The sequence below is a fragment of the Homarus americanus genome, unplaced genomic scaffold (assembly GCF_018991925.1).
Source record: "Homarus americanus isolate GMGI-L3 unplaced genomic scaffold, GMGI_Hamer_2.0 scaffold4060, whole genome shotgun sequence".
Classification (NCBI taxonomy): domain Eukaryota; kingdom Metazoa; phylum Arthropoda; class Malacostraca; order Decapoda; family Nephropidae; genus Homarus; species Homarus americanus.
In genome coordinates, this window is record NW_024746161.1 from 9786703 (window position 1) to 9805027 (window position 18325).

Below are 18325 nucleotides of genomic sequence, written 5' to 3' on the forward strand. Positions count from 1 at the left end.
TGAAGCAATATCTACATAAGCATTGGGTAGAGTAGCAAGAATGCTCTGCCAGGTTACTGTCTTATGGTTCAGTGACTGATCTATCCTATCTCACTGTAAACACCTATGAGCTGTAGGATCCTAAAGGTCTTTGGATAGTGAGAACCTTTCTAATTCTTCATAGCATAAAAACATCACTTTTGATAAATATGTCTATACCTGTACTGGATTTCGAAATAGCTCTTGACACCCATGATCATTCTATTACAGCATTATTATAACAGCTATTGTTTTTTTATGAATTAACTTTTACTTTTATCCTCTTCACCACTGATCGGCTCGTTAGCTGCTTGGGCAGTCGGTCACATCTCTGTTACGCACTGTTGGCAAGTACTGGGCATGCACCGGCTCCTGAATGTATCTGAACCTGCTCCAGTGTTGGTCAAGTCTTGTCTTGAAAGAGCTCACACTCGGTGCCGTCACAACACTTTCTGGTAGATTGTTCCAAGAGTTCACAACTCTCACTCCAAAAAAGTTTGCCCTCACACTTTTCTGGACCTGCGGCTCCTTCAACCTTGAGCTGTGACCCCTTGTGGGGCGATAGTCCGCCAGCTCCAAGTAAGGACACTCGACTGAGTAGTGCCCCTTGAGATGCTTATACACCTCAATTAGGTCGCCCCTTGCCCGTCTGTAGTATAAGCTAGGCAAGTTCAGGCGCTCCAATCTCTCAGGGTAGTTGAGGTGCCAAAGTGCAGGCACCAGCTTGGTGGCCCTCCTTTGAACATTTTCAACCAACTGACAGTCCCTAGCATATCTCGGAGATCAGCTGGGGTGACAGTACTCCAGATGGGGAAGCACTTCACTCTTGAAGATCGTTACGAGGGACGGACCGTCTAGATATCTGAACGACCTTCTTATAAGATCCAATAATTTATTTGCCTGATTTACCTTCTTCTCGCAATGGCCCGAGAACTTCAGCTCATTGTCAACATACACACCTAGGTCCTTCTCACATTCAGTCTCAATTAGTGCAGTTTCTTCATCCCGTTGGGACATATGTTATGCCTCCTTACCGTTGGTACGCCCCAGGTGCATCCTCTTACACTTCGTGACATTGAATCTCAGCAGCCATTTTTTTTACCATTCTTGGAACTCACAGAGATCCTTCTGCAGCTTCACAGTCCGCATGGTTCTTAATTTCCCGAAATAACTTGGCGTCATCGGCAAACATTTGTATGGAGGAGTGTACAACGTCAGGCATGTCATTTATGAAACAAACAAACAACAGTGGGCCCAATACACTGCCCTGTGGTACCCCGCTTGTGACAGGTACAGATGATGATTTCGTGCCATTAATCACCACACACTGCTTGTGGTCATGTAGAAAGTCTTCTATCCATGCTAAGACATTTCCCCAAATTCCATACCCTTCCAGTTTAATTTTCAGCCTTTCGTGGGGTAGACTGTCGAAGCTTTGGCAAAATCTAGGTTTATATGAATTAAACACTTGGAACTGATGTCAGGTGAAAATCATCAAAGAAAAGGTCGCCTGATTCCAAGCTGATGGTCATATTTTATTAAGTTAATGCTATAAATCTCGGACAGCTAAGGATGAATTTGCATGGGGGGGGGAGAAAGCCCCCCTCACCCTGATGGATCTTTCTTCACCCACACTCAGGTTACATCAGTGTGGTGAGTAAAGTTGGACAAGGTTCTTGATAGAGGAAAATTTATGGAAAAGGAGATGAGAATGAAGACACTACCAATCAAAAATAATTAACAGGAACTTACCGGTAGGGAGTAGAGGAAGAGGAAGAGGAATAGGAAGAGAAGGACAAGGACGACTAGTGTGATGCAGTACCACTTGTAATTCTTCCAAATGACGTGCCTGAAGGACTTCCAAGGTGATGTGATCCACAGGAAGGAGGTAGCTGGTCGGCTGTTGGGGAGAGAGAGAGTCATATACCCCACAGTAACATGCTAGTCTATAAAATATCATTCAAGACTGCACAGATTAGCAATGTCTGGCAACTTGGACATGCCTGGACTAGGTGACATCATGACTTTATTCGAGCTGAAACAATACTAAGGTATACATTCAAGTAGGTTTCCTCCCATAAACAATAAATTTAAATGTTCTAGAATAATAATGCACAAAAGATCTAAAAAAAATTTAAATTGCATGTGAATCTGTACTTCCATACACCCACACTCAGGCAGGCAGGAAGGTGTATGCCTCTAATCTTCAGAACACAAACTCTTCTTAGTGACTCACTTTGGCTCAGGCAATTTGGGATTCATGTTGGGTTCATCACGTCCCTGGCCTGCTGGACGGAGTTTAGCATCTTTCTCTGAGATCACCTCAAGTTCCAACTCTATCTTGCCCTGAAAACACACAAAAACGAAAGATCATCCTTAGTAATAATTGCTACAATCTAGTGTGCAAGTTAAAAGAGTGGCAAAGGCAGTTAAAGCCAGCTAAAGCCAGCTGAGTGACTTCTACCTCTGTAATTTGAATTTTGGTAAACAATAAAAACATTTTTTGTCTAAAAGTCTTCCACTGAAGGTCATATCCCAGAAATCTAATCTGAAAGTTTGACATTAGTCAATACATGTGATGGATGGTTTTCTATATTGCTTGTACATTATAGTTTTTAATGATGTTGGAAAAGTACCCAAAAGTATTATACTACATGTATATTTTACCAGATTTTTTCCTTGTAGCAGTAATTTACGGTATGTACCTCGTGGAAGAAAGGTCAGGTAGCATGATATTTACCAATAGCATCATAACAGGACCACAAGATCAAAGATAAAATACAAATGACACAGGCTTACATATCAGAATTCATAATCACAAGTACAGAGTTTGAGTAATTATAAAGTAATCTTTATTATCATAATACTATATTAATATTGTGAAGTTTATCATTTCTTTATATAATCAAAAGAAAAAGGACCAAATCTGGTTGTAATAAGAACATATATATAGTTGCAAGTACTTACAGCAATCTCTGTTCTGCCTTCCACCACTCGTGTGAAGGGGAAGAACCCATTGACACGCTTGGCCTCAAAAAGGTTAATGGAGTTGGTGTGATCATCAAGCATGGTAATGGCCACACTGTTGGCATCACCATCACCCATCATTTGAGGTACCTGAGATGGTCCTACACCACGCACTGACCTGGCAGGCTTAGGCAAACGACAGAGATCAAGGGTTGTCTCACCTGTAGGACAAATACCCCAGTATTTCACTAATAATTAAGATGTAAAGGCTCTGAAAGTGCCAATGTTACATCTGGTGTAATCTCTAAAGTCTAAACAGTACATGCAGTCAAACACAGAAGCACTTAGAAAAAGGAAAATAAGTTAAATATACAAACAAAAAAGGAGGTTGTGTGTACTGAAATAATCACCCAGCACGGTGATGATACTCAACTATTACTGTACTGGAGAAATAATCTCAAAAAGTCATCTCACCACAACGACAATAAGTAAGTATATATACAAATGACAAGTGATGAAGCACTAACATGTCTGTACTACATTGTGGTCTACGTACTAAGATAATCATCACTGGCGATTAGGTCACTGTCCCAGAGTTGAAGTGTCAGCTGTGGAGGCCGTCGTTGTTGTGTGGTGTGAAGGCTCCACGGGTGCTCCTTATGCTCCACTATCATCACCTGCTCAGCCTCCAACATCTCTAGATTGTATACTAAACGCCAGTTGAAGTTAGCCTCCCCATCCAAACATCTGAAAAAGAATGGTTTTAATTTTATATTTTTTAAAGATAGTGACACAAAACATTTAAACACAGTCACTAATTTACAAGATACTTTTAAAATACTGAAGCTTACACATGGTAATGAATTTTGCTGCTTATTTCAGCTATTCTGCCCCAAATCAGTAAAGGGCTTGTAAGAATGAAAACTATTAGAAAATAATGTGGCCGACCTCAAATGAACACAGGACCAATAATAAGAGAAGTAAAAGGAAATTCCTCACTCTTGTTGATGGTTCTTAGGTAATATTCCCTCTAAGGCAGTTGGTGGACCTGAACACTAATTTTTCCACACCATCAAAATTATAGCAAGAACTGTAAAATGTTACATAAGTCAAGTAAAGTTGCCAGGATAAAATATCAGTGCATGCTTTCCTTAGGTTAACTTTGTAATACAATAGTAGCAATGTAGCATCACTATCATTATCCCTGGGTTAGTGCGGTATAGGTGACTGGCTTTGATGGCATATTTGTAGATATAGTACACCAAAATACAACAAATAAAGATTATACATCACCATACTACTATAAGTTAATTAACACTAAGTCCAATTAAATATGCAAGATATTGCTTTGATCATAGAACAATCTGACTAATAAGAGACTTGATAGCATACCTGAATGAGATTCAATTTGAGATCTACCTACAATAGCTACAACATGAGACTCATCCATAACTTAGGATTTATCTACAATATTCATACATTACCTGGAGGGGAGGTGACAATCTCAGCTAATAAGTTACTGAGACAAGAACACCAAAAATACATAACTTGGTAATTATTTATATGTCTGTATCTTTTTACATAAAAATATGATAAAAGTAACTTGTATTTTGCAGAAAAGTAACTTCGATGAATATTCTAGTAGTACATAAAATAGAACTAACAAGACTAAGGAACTACTGTAAAAGACTTACCTATGGTGGATGTCAGTCTTCTGAACATTACTGGTGCCCTGGAGCCAACCCTTGACGTACACATCACTCATCATCTCTCCTCCAATGAAACTCGTCTCCTGCAGGGGTGCCTCATACACGTTGTACACCACCACCCGCAGCATATACCTTCAAGGATAAATGCTCCTTGTATAACTAAATCTAACATGTACTGTTATACATTTCCAGCTTCTTAAAACAGAAAAACTTAAGATGAGTCATTGTCAATTTTGGGGGGGATGTAAATTTGAAAATGTATGATGTTTTTGAGTCATAAAATTATGCCTCAAGATTGTTCCTTCGTTGTCATAGCAGCCAAAAGAATACATTAATATTTTGATGTATCTCAAGTTTTTCAAAATGAGATTAAATACACATCCTGAAGTCTCACTTGTGTGCTTGACGGGGAGTAATATCAACTGGAGGAGGCAATGGCTGGCTGGAGGCTGGGAAGAGGTCAATCCATAGCTTGAGCTGACCTTGTGGAAGCCCTGGGTGAGCTGGGTGCATCAACACCCTGTTCTCCACATGCTCAGGCACCAGAGGCAGGGCCTTGTGTAAGACATAGAGGGCAAGTCTCTCTCTCGAGTCTCCAAGTGTGGGTGGGCGAACCTTATCCTCCAACTCTGTAAGTAATGAATTCCTTGTGGGTACAAAAGGAGTGTGTGCCAAATATCTTACTCTCTCAATTATTTGTAGTTTCTCGTTTGTTCACTCATTCACACCAACACTCAATGTATCAACTTTTCTTCCTATTCATTTAATTACTAGAAACAGTATACTGTATGAGTATACTTTTTCTTTTATAATTTTATCTGATTTTGTTGCATACTAAAAATAAATCCAATTTACAGGTTTCCATATCAATAATACTGCTAATTTTACATTCTAACTGTGGTACTATGAAGGTGTAGTTATGCAATACCCTGTACATTATTACACAGACAGCTGTAACTCCTAAACAAGGTTCTACCAAGTGGTGATTAATTAAATAAAAAATGAAATTTATCAGAAAATAGTGATTGTGGATGATAGGCAGTACTATGTAGTTCAGCAAAGAGGTGTAGCATGTCAGAAATAAGGAAGCCTTCACAGGAATATATTATAGGTTTAGATCAGCACTTAGTAAGGCCGTATAGTGGTGAGAGACATGAGTGCTACTGTTGCAGACTATTGCAAGGAGAGATGAGACAATGAAGAGTAAAAAAGTGGGGCTATCCTGTACACTATCTGGTTACTTACCAAAGTCTGTAAGAGAGTAAGTGTCTCCTGCTAGTGTAAGGCTGAGGGGCTGGGCATGCCATATGGGGCCCTCCAAGTTCCTCAGACGTGCACCCTTTGTCAGGATCTCTGTTGGCAGTTCCATGTCCCTCCACATATTAGCTCCACTCCTAGGTATCAGGATGAACAATATATTTCACAAATTATAAAATTATTTACAAGTAGAAGGTATGATTAATGCACAGATGTAGAAAGTGTAGACAGAGAAAGAAAAAGAAAAAATTTACAATTCTGAGATCAGGCTCATATTATCAGAAAAGAAAGACAATTCATATGACTGAATACACGAGTTGGATCATCATTCAAAATTTGTTTAAAAGACTTTCTGATATATGAACTGTACACATGTCCAGTCCCCCAAAAAGGCATGGCTACCCATGGGGTTGATATGGTTCACTGTTTTATAAGCAGTGTTAGTCCACTAGTTTTGGAACGGTTGGTACAGTCGACCACAGGTATTGGCATACATCATTACCTACTTAGTGGGTCAAATTATCTGGTAACAATTTTTGTCCAGAAAATTGGAAGGATTTGAAAATGGCCAGTAATTTAAGCTATATTCCTGCAGATATTTTATAAATAGATGTTATGTACAGTTGAATACTGTTAGTACTGATATGGGGAACAGACATAACACTATATGATGATGCACTGAAGAATATATCAAAGCATTTTGTTCAACATTTTAAATTGTAAAGACAGAAAAAGTAAAGATACTATTTTGGGGACTGTACATAAGTTAACTGTATCAAAATCAAGAAAATCTCTCATATTCCCTGAAACAGACTAAAAAAACAAGTTTGCCAACTAAAATTTTAGAAATACTTTATGAAATGAATTAAAAGTAGAAGAATATTCGAATCACCTGAATCTCCACCCCAGTTTATTTCCCTTGAAGATTAACCACCCTAACACTACTTGGGGGATGAGATTAGGTTTGGATGGCTACTCTTTAGGTGAAATAAGTTGGATTGAAGATTATGCTAGGTATCAACACTCCCCAACAATAATACTCCAGATTTATAAAACCAGGTACAGTAGTACTGTACTAAAAACTCATATTCCTGAAAGGCATTACTGGTACTCACACATGGTACTGGAGAGGAAGACCCACAGTAGCTCGGTGGCGTGTTAAGAAGCGGTTCTCCAGGTCAATGGTCGTCTCCCCAATGAGATCATCTGAAGTAATTAAATCTCGGTCCCACACCTGCACCACCAGATCCTTGTGTATAGGCAGCGTCCCACTGACCTCGAACACCCTGACACATGTAAACATTGAGTGACTAGAGTATTGAGTTGTATAAGATGAAACATTGATATATTCTGGTTACTGTGGGAAAGAAACATAAAGACAAAAGATTGAATAATGAAAATGAATCATTGGATCAACTGCATCATAAAGTCTTGGATTCCACTTCAATGGTATAGATCGTCCTTATGTTAAGTATTCATTGGGATATATGTTTAGTCCAGTGAAAATTTACTAAATACAGTAAAAAAAAAAATATAAACATAACTTCACACTGAGTTTTTCCCCTCTCTCTTTGACCACATATCTATTTACATACTAATTCCTTCGCTCCTGTTATCATCTTTCATTTACACTCTCCTCTCAACTACCATTTTCTTTGTTCCAGTCATCATTATTTCCTACTATTCTCTTCCCTCAAATAATTCATCTCTTTCATATTTCTTTCTTCTTCTCCTACATTCTCTTTGCCCATGTATCTCTTTCTCTCAGTTTCTTCTCTTTTTCACAACCCATTTCCTTTATGTCTCTGCTTTCCTCATACCATTCATTCTTTTCTCCCCCCCCCACCATATCTACCTTTCTTTCCTCACACCTTCCTTTCCTCTTTTTTCCCTCACTTCTCACATTTACACTTTATACCCTCCCTTCTTCTCTTTCCTCCCTCCTACTATCTTTCTTTTAATTTCTTTGCACCCATCTATATCTTGAGTTTCATCTTTTATTTCTTGTCCTTCTTCTATCTTCCTTCTCTTATCTCTATCTCTCCCACCTTCCTCCTCACCTCTCACCTTCCTTCCCACCTCTCCAACCCCTCCCACCTTCCTCCTCTCCCCCACCTCTCCCTCCCTCCCACCTTCCTCCTCACCTCTCCCTCTCCCCACTACTATACTCACTCTCCAAACAAAGGATTAATTGTATTGGGTCTGTAGTTGTCTTTAGATGTTTTCGTGGTCTTGCCGAGCTTGACCACAACATAGGGATCAGAAGAACCACCAGCATCCTTGGGAGCCAAGTCCTGCCCCAGCACCACATACACCCGCACTGTCACCTCTTGACGCTCTGGTGACGGGAACCCAGCGAGGATCAAAGGAAGCTCCTCTGGGTCTTCAGTAGACAGTGGGTACACACGGAAAGTGCCCTAAAACCAGAAAATATGAAATGAGCTTGCGTTTATACCTATGTACTGTATACTCGTACAAGTAGAAACTGCTAAAATACTAATAGTATTCATTTTCTAAAGTGTATATACAGTGTAAATTTACAATGCAACAAGCAATATAGGATTATACACAACAAATAATAATGAAATGGCATAATGTACTGTACTGTACTATACAAGGATTTGCATGTCACTAGAGAAATCTAGATCTGCATATGTAGAAGTAAAATTCATTTCTTGTTTTTACAGTTAGAAATGAACAACTGACAACCATAATCTCACATGATTTCTCTTTCACTAAGGCACAGCTGACTTTTTGGCTCTGAAGAGAATGATCAGCTGATTCTGTGATTCATTTGTAAAATCAAATGGAACACAGGTAAGGCACTGACCTTAAACTCGCCAGCATTCTGTGCCTGGTCTCCACGTCCTCGGACTAAAGGCACTGTGTCTACTAAGTCCTTGAACCCTGAGAATGCGGTCTCATCTTCCAGGGGTCCCATCAACACCTCCAGCTTCTCGTACCTGAGGGAAGAACTCCTGGTCACCTCTCATATTTAATGAACTGGGAAACTGAGGCAAGTTCTAAGGGTTAACTTGGCACAAACTTGTCATAAAAAGCAAGGGGTGTGGGTTGGTATAATGTTACAGGGTATCAATGTACACAGTTTACATAGCCAGGCTGAGTGCTTCAGTTGTAATATATACCTATGATGTGGTAAGCGGAGTAGTAGTAAGTAGTAGTAGTAGTAGTAGTAGTAGGTAAGCTGAGAGTTGGTAAAGCAAAACATTTATTGTATACAATTTTACAGCCATTGAAACATTCAAAATCTTGAAAGGGATAGAATATGTCAACCTGTGCCCTTTCTTTGTGATGTCACATTCCACCAACATGATGGGACATAACTTCAAGCTCGATAAGTTATCATGCAGAACAAACATAAGGAAATACATTACTTCTTCACACAGAGGGTGGTAGACATATGGAATGGTTTACCAGCCCAAGCTGTGGAATCATAAACAGCACTGGGCTTCAAAATTACCCTTAACAAAATTATCAAGAACAATGGAGGGATCCTACACAGGCCACTGGTCTCCTTCCCTTAGCATAGCCACCTCTAGTAGGTGGCCATTAGGTAAATAAGATAAATAACTTTACAGTTGAGGGAATGAAGGTGGCAAAGTACAGTGCCATCCACAGTGTCTCCATCAGTACCAATTCTTTGTATTCAGCATGGAACCCACTTTTTTCACATTTATAAATAAGTTAAATCATTATAACTGTACAATGGTTCAACTTACCCTTTGGTGAAATAAGCTCCAGCACGGTCTGCCTGGCCACATGATACATAGTACTTGGCCCACCAATCTATTTCTGTGTCCACTGTACCGGGCTGCAGGAGAGGCAACACAATATCATGGTAGCAATTGAAGCCAAGAGATACAGATAGAGGAAGTTTTTGATTATACAAGTCAGTTATGAAAGTAGGAGGCAATGGGATGTAGATACAGTATATGATGTACAGTAAAGTATACCTGTACTGTATCAGAAGATAAAATAGGACAGCTATGGGATGTGAACTTTGAGATACAAGAGCAGCAGAGCCTTATGATAACATAGAAATATCTATAAATTAGAGTGGTGGGGTATGGGAGGGTGTTTGAGCAAGATATTATCATTGACCACAAGGCAACACATTTGAGAAATGTATCTGGAGATGAACAGAATTTTTGTACAGTACTTACTGGTGGGAGATGGGAGTACTTGTACAGTACAATAAAGACTGTCTGAGAATAAGAAAGAGGCTGTTGTTGATGGTTATATACTGGGTTACAGCAAAAGAAAACTGAGGTCCACACAAATTACCAAGAAATAATATTATATGGTACAAGGATGAGATGAGAAACAAGTGGGAACACTGAACAGGTAGAAGTGTACTAATGGGGTAAAATATATGTGTGTACAATATTGTCTTGCTATCTGGGAAACACTGGTGTGTATCAGTGTCTATGAAATACACATCGCATAATGAGAGCAGCTGGAATAGGAAATATTTAACAGTAACAGCAGTGTGATGAGAAGGTAGGGGAAGAAATGTATATTGGTTCTGCATGGTCATTATCTGAATGAAGTGTTCCAATGTTAAAATAAGAGATAATAGTGGAGGCTCAAGGAGGCTGAGATGCAATAGTGGCATACAGAAATAGCATAATATATCTAGTCTTAATATAATCAACCTTTTGTCAGCAATAAAAACTTCTTATCAGATTTCTTCATCAAAATATTGTAATCTATTATTAACTAACTTATCAATTGCAGTAAAAAGTGACTCTACAATAATTAAGTAATGCTTAAAATGCATTTATACCCGGTAAGTACAATACTATATTGACTACCTACCCAAATATTACAGATAAATTCATAAATTATAATATATCATGTATAAAAATAAGTGTTAACAAGTCTTCCATAGCAAATAATATGTGCCTACAAAACACACAGTCTACAGTAAAGAAGTTAGTGCTATGATAAGATGGTGAGACAAACAAAGCAGGTGCAAACAGAGGAGCAACACACGATTATAGAATCACATATAAATGAAAGCTCCACACCATTGTCTTTAAGCTGTTAATGACTGCTGGCCACATTATCAATACAATTCCACTACCATGGTGTTGTCTTCTAACAAAAACAAAATTACTTATGTTGTCTTAAGATACAAAAAAATCATTGGTACTGTCTTAGGACACAACAAGATTCTAATGTTGTTTTATGATACATTAAATTTGCTGTATAATGCACTATACTGTAGTTTCTAGTAAACATTTTAAGTCAGAAGTCATTAATATGCTGAATGGATTACAGTATAATTAGCTATGGTACAATTGACGAAATGTGTTCCTACACTCCATGTGGTAACCCGTGTCTCCAAACGGCCAACCTATATGACCTACAGCAAACCTATCCACCAATCACGTCCGTCGTTACACGACCAATACCCATTTATTCATAAATAGTGATACTACTACTGCAACGGTGCCGTTTGGAGACACAGGTTACCACAGGGGGCATAGAAATACATTTCCACAACTGTACCAGTAATCCATATACTGTACCTGTATCATGAACAGGGATCTATACTATATCAAAGTCTGACGTATGGTTGTTACTGTCAAGATCACAGTGTGGGCTGTGGTGTCTTATCAGACATAATCAAATAAAACTTATAAAACCTGAAGAATTAAGTGAAGTTCCACACTAGACTGATGATATTCTGCTGTGAGACAATATTCCGAACTACAATTGGATATCTAGGAAAAATTGACCAGCAACTGTAGAGAGAAATTGTCCATATTCTTACCCCTAATGCAGGCAGGGTCATTATTTAATGCAGTTTAATATTCCTCTTATTTGTCATACACTTTTCACATATACTGTATAACTTATACTGTATCTCCATATGCATTTCTTTATTTAATCTACAGAGACAGAATAAGTAATATCTCCGTTAGCCGGAATCCCTCAAACTCGGAACTTTCCGATAGCCGGAATTTTAAGTTTCTTGGAAAATCGCTCCCAAAAACGGAAATTTTCCGGAAAATTCCGGCTTTTTTAAAAATTTTCCAAGGGGCATATTTTTCGGAAAATTCCGAGAAAATTTTCCCCGTACCAGGAAAAATCCGGGGATGGGGTATTTTATTTCCGGGTTTGAGTGATTAAAATCAGGCGCATTTTCTGGAACTTCCAAGAACATTTTCCGTTACCTGGAAAATTCCGGGGATGAAGGATTTTTTCAGGCTATTTTTTTTTTTTTTTTCCTATGAGAGAGTCGTCTTTTTACCAGGAAATCTCTCATTCCCGGAAGTGCTCTGCACCAATAGTTAAGGCTACCGGATATATCACTGTACTGTATTAGCAAATCCATTCCATATACAAAGGACACTTCACTATAACATTATTAACATATACTTTACATGGCAATCACATAGTCAATCACAAACAATATGACATGCATATAGCATGCTGAAATTAATAAAACATGTGACATGCCAAAGAATGACAAGCAGAACAGCATATAAATCAACATTCTGGTGCATATGCTTTGGACTAAAATCTATCAATTTATATCCTTGAAAATAAATATTATTAGAAACTTTTTCTTTTCTTGTACTGTACAGTATATGCAAGTAATCTTGTGATGACAGTTTAAAGACTTACCAATTCAGGTATATGTATAGCCCTGCCTCCCTAATATTTTCTGCTTTCGTTGATGCTGGTTTAATCCTCTTAAGAATGGGGAAAAATAGATGATTAGAATTGTTTATAACTTTAGTGGGAGTAGTACTGTAGACTACAGTGTGTTGTAATGTGTACCTCAGGCTCCTAATTATACCAACTTAACCTTTGAGGACTTCTAGAACAGTATAGAGAAAGAGAGAGATTCAGAAAAACTGTCACACACTAACTCAAGAGTTTTCTCAATAAATCTTTCAAAACCCAAGACAGAAGAGAGACAGTGTACACATCTACAGTACAGTATATGCCTATGGGCCAGCAGACAGAGAGAGTGTACACATCTACAGTACAGTATATGCCTATGGATCTACAAAGTTTTGAGTGGGGCACTAACCTCTACGGAAGCCTGGTGGTGATTGAGAGTTGGGCGAGGGAAACCTTGGTCGGCCTGAAGAAGAACCTGTTAGTTGATTTGGGGTCAAATAATCATAAAATTCTAATGATCTACACTTAGCTATGAGTCTATTAATCTAGTGAAAACTGTCCCTACCATATTTATCAGAAGTAAAATATGCTTAGTGTACAGTACAGTACTATATAAATGTAGAGTTAAAAATGTAGAAGTGTGGTGGTTCTAGGCGTGAAACCCTGAAGGATTTATTAGCATGCATTATTGTGCAAAAGGTTTTGCAAGAATTGTGTGACTGCTAAAGGATAATGCATACAAAACAGTTTTGAATTTAATTGCTGGTACAGGCATTGTCCTGGCTGTTAAACAAACTCTTGACAAAACTATTGCAAAAATTAATTTAAAATCAGAAATAGAAGTACAGTACTATAGATGGATCCTGGTTAGTAAATCAATTAGTGCAAGTTGAAAAAAAATAGTAACCTTGTTGAAGCTGAGGAAACAGTTGAGATAATAAATAAACAATTCAACTACAGTATAGCTACACCCAGGTAGTGGCAGGGACTCGCAATACACGTGTGAGTGATGTAGGATCAGAGCAGGTTATGCAACAGTTAGGGACCCTCTAGGAGAGTGTGGAGAAAATTACATCTAGTACTGACATGGGGAAGGAGGAATTCCAGGATCATCTTGAGAACAAGAAAAACATTACAAAAGCAAGTAGGTTATTTGCATTTTCTCTTGTAAACATCAAGGAAAATGAGTACCGTACTGGTAATTTAATGCCTCCACTTGTCCTGATCTAAGTCTGCCTAACTATTATCTTTAAAATACAAGTCTCAAAACTGATACACTCACAGGTGCCCTTAATTTTTTTTTTTTATTTCCTACAGGTATTACAAGTTCCTCCTGTAGGTAATAACACTGGACAAGGAATGTTGTAAAAAAAGAACAGGCTAACTTGCTCCCACAACCCAAACAAATAGCAATTTTGTAAGATACTTCATATGACCGATCGCCCAAGCGGCTAATGAGCTGACCAGTGGTGAAGAGGATAAAAGAAAAAAAGAAAAGAATGACTTATATAATTTGTACACTGTACAGCACTCTATTAGCTACTGTACTTACTGTACATCAGAGGAGTGGAGGAAGGGAGAGGACAGTTTACAAGGAGGCCTAGGGGTGAGGATCATCCCTCATCTCCTCATTCCACAATTCATTTACCACCTTGGTTTATCTAAAACCTGTCCACGTTGCCACACAAAGTCAGACCTTTTCTTTCTTTCTTTGAATTTGTTGCATGATTTGCACAATGCTTCTGAGACATTGTTAATAAAATAAAGCCTGGCACAACTATCAAATTTCTAAAAACCATGTTGCTAAGCTTTTGATAATAGAAGACCAGCAAGTATAAATATAGGACTGAGGAGCATCATCTTCCCTTCTCATCCACTCACATGCTATTGGCTTGTGAAGTGATCAGGATCATACGTAAAGCAATGCATGAGTACCATTGGTTAGCTGCATCACCCAGTCTGTTACTAAATGTTAAAGGTTCTGGTAAATCAACCATGTATCACAAAAATGCTCCTGCAAAAGGAGAAATGATATATCAATATGTTAACTGTGTATAAGCATAAGTGTGTAAGACAAGGGACTACTGTGTTGGCCTCATCTGATACCACATCCCTCACTGCTACATCATATCTCCTGCTATAATATGATGGTAGCTTTATTCTTCCAATCACTTCCCCAATTTTTTTAAGAAATATTTGCCTCAATTTGTTGTAAGTAATTTGTCATCTGGGATCCAACTACAGTTCCTCTATTTCTAACTATAAATTTATTTAATTCTTATAGTGTATGATGGCTGCAGCAACATCAGCCAAATAGGTAGTTCAATAACATCAGTTAACACTAGATTCTAACAGGATGTTGTATGCAGTATCTCCAACACTCTTATAAATTTAGCATTCCTTTCTGTAATGTACAACCATTGTAATTAAACATTTATTTCATTGGATTTAAGTGAAAAGCAACATACTGTATAACAACAACACAAGGATTATGACAAACACTGACAATACAATTAAAGGAAACTGAAATCATGAGGTTAACATGAAGCTTACTAAACATCAAAGCAACTAAGAAAGCAAAGAGGTCAAATAACCCACAGAATACTACCTGGACCTGTACAATAAAAAACACTCTAAATAACAACACTTTCCATGGCTACTGTTATTAGTTAAGAGAAAACAAACCAAAATCCTGGGCCTGATGAGGTATGATCCACCAACCTTGTCTTTGGTGGACTTGCTATCAAGGCTTGGCAACAACGTGGCTGGTACACTGTCTCTGGAGGTAGAATATACAAGGCACAAATTATAATCATGGAAGAGTTACTTAGGGCATTTATGTAAGTGAAATTGAGAACATCTTCAGTCATGGACACGAAACAAAAATAACATGAATTTCAACACCTGAATGAGATGTGAAGCAAACGTAAACAGTTTAGATTACACAGTAAGTTGGAGAGAAAGTACCCTGTACCACACCTTTATTGCATTATATTTAGTAAATATCATAAGGAAAGTAAAATAAATATCACAACTAAAAGTAACATAAGAAAGTCTACATCACCAGTGCTGTTAATGTTTTTTATAGATACCTATCTGTGTAAAGGTTTATTCCCTTCAAGGTAAGGTCTACAGCTGTTCAAAACCGACCAATCTGCCAGAAAGTGTTGTGATGGCACCAAGTGTGAACTCCTTTAAGACCAGACTTGACCAACACTAGCAAAGGGTCAAGTACATTCCAGAGATACCAGTGCATAACAGACGTGACCAATGACCCAAGAGATTACAGGCCAAACAGAGACAAACACGATATATGAGAATGAGAAGCACCAAAAGAAAATCAAATCCTTCATTAATATTACTGTAGTATATATTTTTTTACCAATACAGGTGCTCCTCTACTTAAGAACATTCAACTTACAAACTTTCAGAGATACAAACATCATCACTGAGGGGGGTTACCTGCCAGAACAGGTGTTTAATGTGGATGAAACTGGATTATTTTGAAGAAGATTCCAGATAGAACAAACATTACCTAAGAGGAGAAGAGTGAGCCAGGTTTTAAGGCTGTATTAAAGGATATAGCTGTACTAAATATCCATAATCTTTTCATTTTTTTTTACAATATGTTTGGTATCTACAAGAGTAAAGTTGGAGCTACAAACAAGCCTCAGGAATGTAACTCGTTCGTAAGTAAAGGAGCACCTGTACTGTACTACAACATTCACTCTTTTCTTTTATTCATGTTGGATGGAGTCAAGGAGTTCAGTGGAGTACAGTACATGTACTTGCTTCACTAGCTGTACCTTGTTTCATGAAATACAAAATAACTTGACCAGATGTACCTCCTAACAACACCCTGTCCACATACTCCTACATATAGGTATACAGCCTCTCCTCCTGCACCTTATATATAATGATGATAACCATATAGCTTTTCAGAAATGTGCATTAACAACACGACAAATCCTTCCAGAGGTGGAGCTTCAGACTTTTGTGAGTTTATGAGAATTTCAAAAACAGTAAGGATGCCAAGTTGCGCAGTGACAATAAATATAAATCTGTGCTACGTACTTTCAGAACTATATAAGTTTACTGTGTTGTGAACTTACTAAACTCTATAGAGCTAAACTGGTAATGGGGAGACATCCATTCTCATAATGCACAGTGTCCAAAAAGGTTTCAAGGAATGAAGTCAAACAAAAGACAGCAACAACAGGAAGAGCAAACATGTGTGGAAATGGTTCAACGACAAAGATATTTTAAGTGAAAATCTGTTTTGACGAGTTATATGAAGAAGGTTGCTTATGACTCTTACTAGTCGTGTGTTGTGGATCAAAGGGTGCAGGAACCTCAAAGAAAATGTGGGAAGTACAGTAGACTAATGATACAGTGGTACAGGATAGAAGTAAGAAGCAAAAGAAGGTCTAAGTCAACACACACACACACACACACACACACACACACATATATTTATTTACCCAGTACATCCTATAAAATCCTATACGTACATCCTCTTAAATGGTCCCTGAGATCACTAAATATACAGTAAACTCCTAATACATTCCAACAATTCTCACTCTATTTCTATTTTTTAATGCTGTAGCTTTTGTAGACCAATGATACAGGTACTGTACTGTATATACTAAAAGAAAGGCAACTAGAATTGTAGACACACACAGCTCTTGACAACACCAAATTGGCTTAATGCTCTGACAATTGAACTTTGTCCCAGGCTAAATGGGTACAATTTTGCTTAAGAAATTCTAGGATATTACATAAACAAACAAAAGAGCCACTCAAAAGAATTTCTATCTTTGGTGTAGTTAATGACACATTAGACTGAGGTAAAGTTAGTATAAAATAAATAATACCAAGACCCTCGGAAAAACTCCCTTACTACAGCCCATAATTCTCTAAGTTACTGCTAATATTATTAAGTGCGGTACAGTGAGATCTCCATACAACAGACTCCTCTCCCCGTATAATCCATGAGATGGGGGTTTAACATTTAACGGACCCTCAATATAACAGACTTTTTCACTTCTATATGGTTCGTTAGATGAAGGTTTCAAATCTAACGCACCCTTGATATAATGGACTTTCCTCTCGATATAATCTGTTTACGGTAATAGAAGTTTCACTGTACAGGTATTAAAAAAAGTTTTAAAACAAAGTAAAACTGAAGATCAGAAATAAGGTCTTACAAACTATGAAACTAATTAAATGGCTTATTATTAAATAATTACACGAAGTAATATCTCCGTTAGCCGGAATCCCTCAAACCTGGAACTCTCCGATAGCCGGAACTGCCAGTACCCGAAAATTCCGGGGATAGGGGAGTTTTTTTCCAAGTATGAGATAAAAATCAGGCACATTTTCCGGAAATTCAGAGAAAATTATTTTCATACCCGGAAAATCTGGGGATGGGGGATATTCTTCTGGGTTTGAGAGAGGATGTAATGCGCAATTCCTGGAACTTCCGAGAAAATCTTTTCCGTTACCAGGAAATTCCGGAAAATTCCGGGGATGAGGGATTTTATATTCTTTCAGTGAAAACGAGCCCGGAAGGGCATAAAACAACGTCATTCACTAAGTGACTTGAAAGCAGAGGAAATTAGTCACTAAAGATCGACTGTCTTCCTTGCATGCTGAGAGTACCGGTAATCAGAAAACCCAGTGCGGAAGCCCGAAAAGTTTCGTGAACGAACATG

At 38.0% G+C, this 18325-nt stretch overlaps 1 protein-coding gene across 8 annotated transcripts in view; it reads right to left on the reverse strand.

The window, feature by feature from the left end:
* LOC121879102 (myoferlin-like) overlaps nt 1-18325 on the reverse strand; it is a 32553-nt gene that overhangs the window by 5204 nt on the left and 9024 nt on the right. For 2 of the 8 annotated variants that reach the window (XM_042385611.1, XM_042385608.1), the window contains 13 exons: nt 15333-15390; nt 13021-13074; nt 9692-9783; nt 8782-8914; nt 8124-8368; nt 7067-7237; nt 5940-6088; nt 5089-5323; nt 4680-4826; nt 3542-3732; nt 2986-3206; nt 2255-2364; nt 1771-1918 (listed from right to left, as the gene is read on the reverse strand). In XM_042385611.1, coding sequence (XP_042241545.1) covers nt 1771-1918; nt 2255-2364; nt 2986-3206; nt 3542-3732; nt 4680-4826; nt 5089-5323; nt 5940-6088; nt 7067-7237; nt 8124-8368; nt 8782-8914; nt 9692-9783; nt 13021-13074; nt 15333-15390 — 1954 coding nt within the window. Of the gene's footprint in view, nt 1-1770; nt 1919-2254; nt 2365-2985; nt 3207-3541; nt 3733-4679; nt 4827-5088; nt 5324-5939; nt 6089-7066; nt 7238-8123; nt 8369-8781; nt 8915-9691; nt 9784-13020; nt 13087-15296; nt 15391-18325 lie in introns of all 8 variants that reach the window. The other 6 variants (XM_042385610.1, XM_042385607.1, XM_042385609.1 and 3 more) reach the window with 3 other exon arrangements.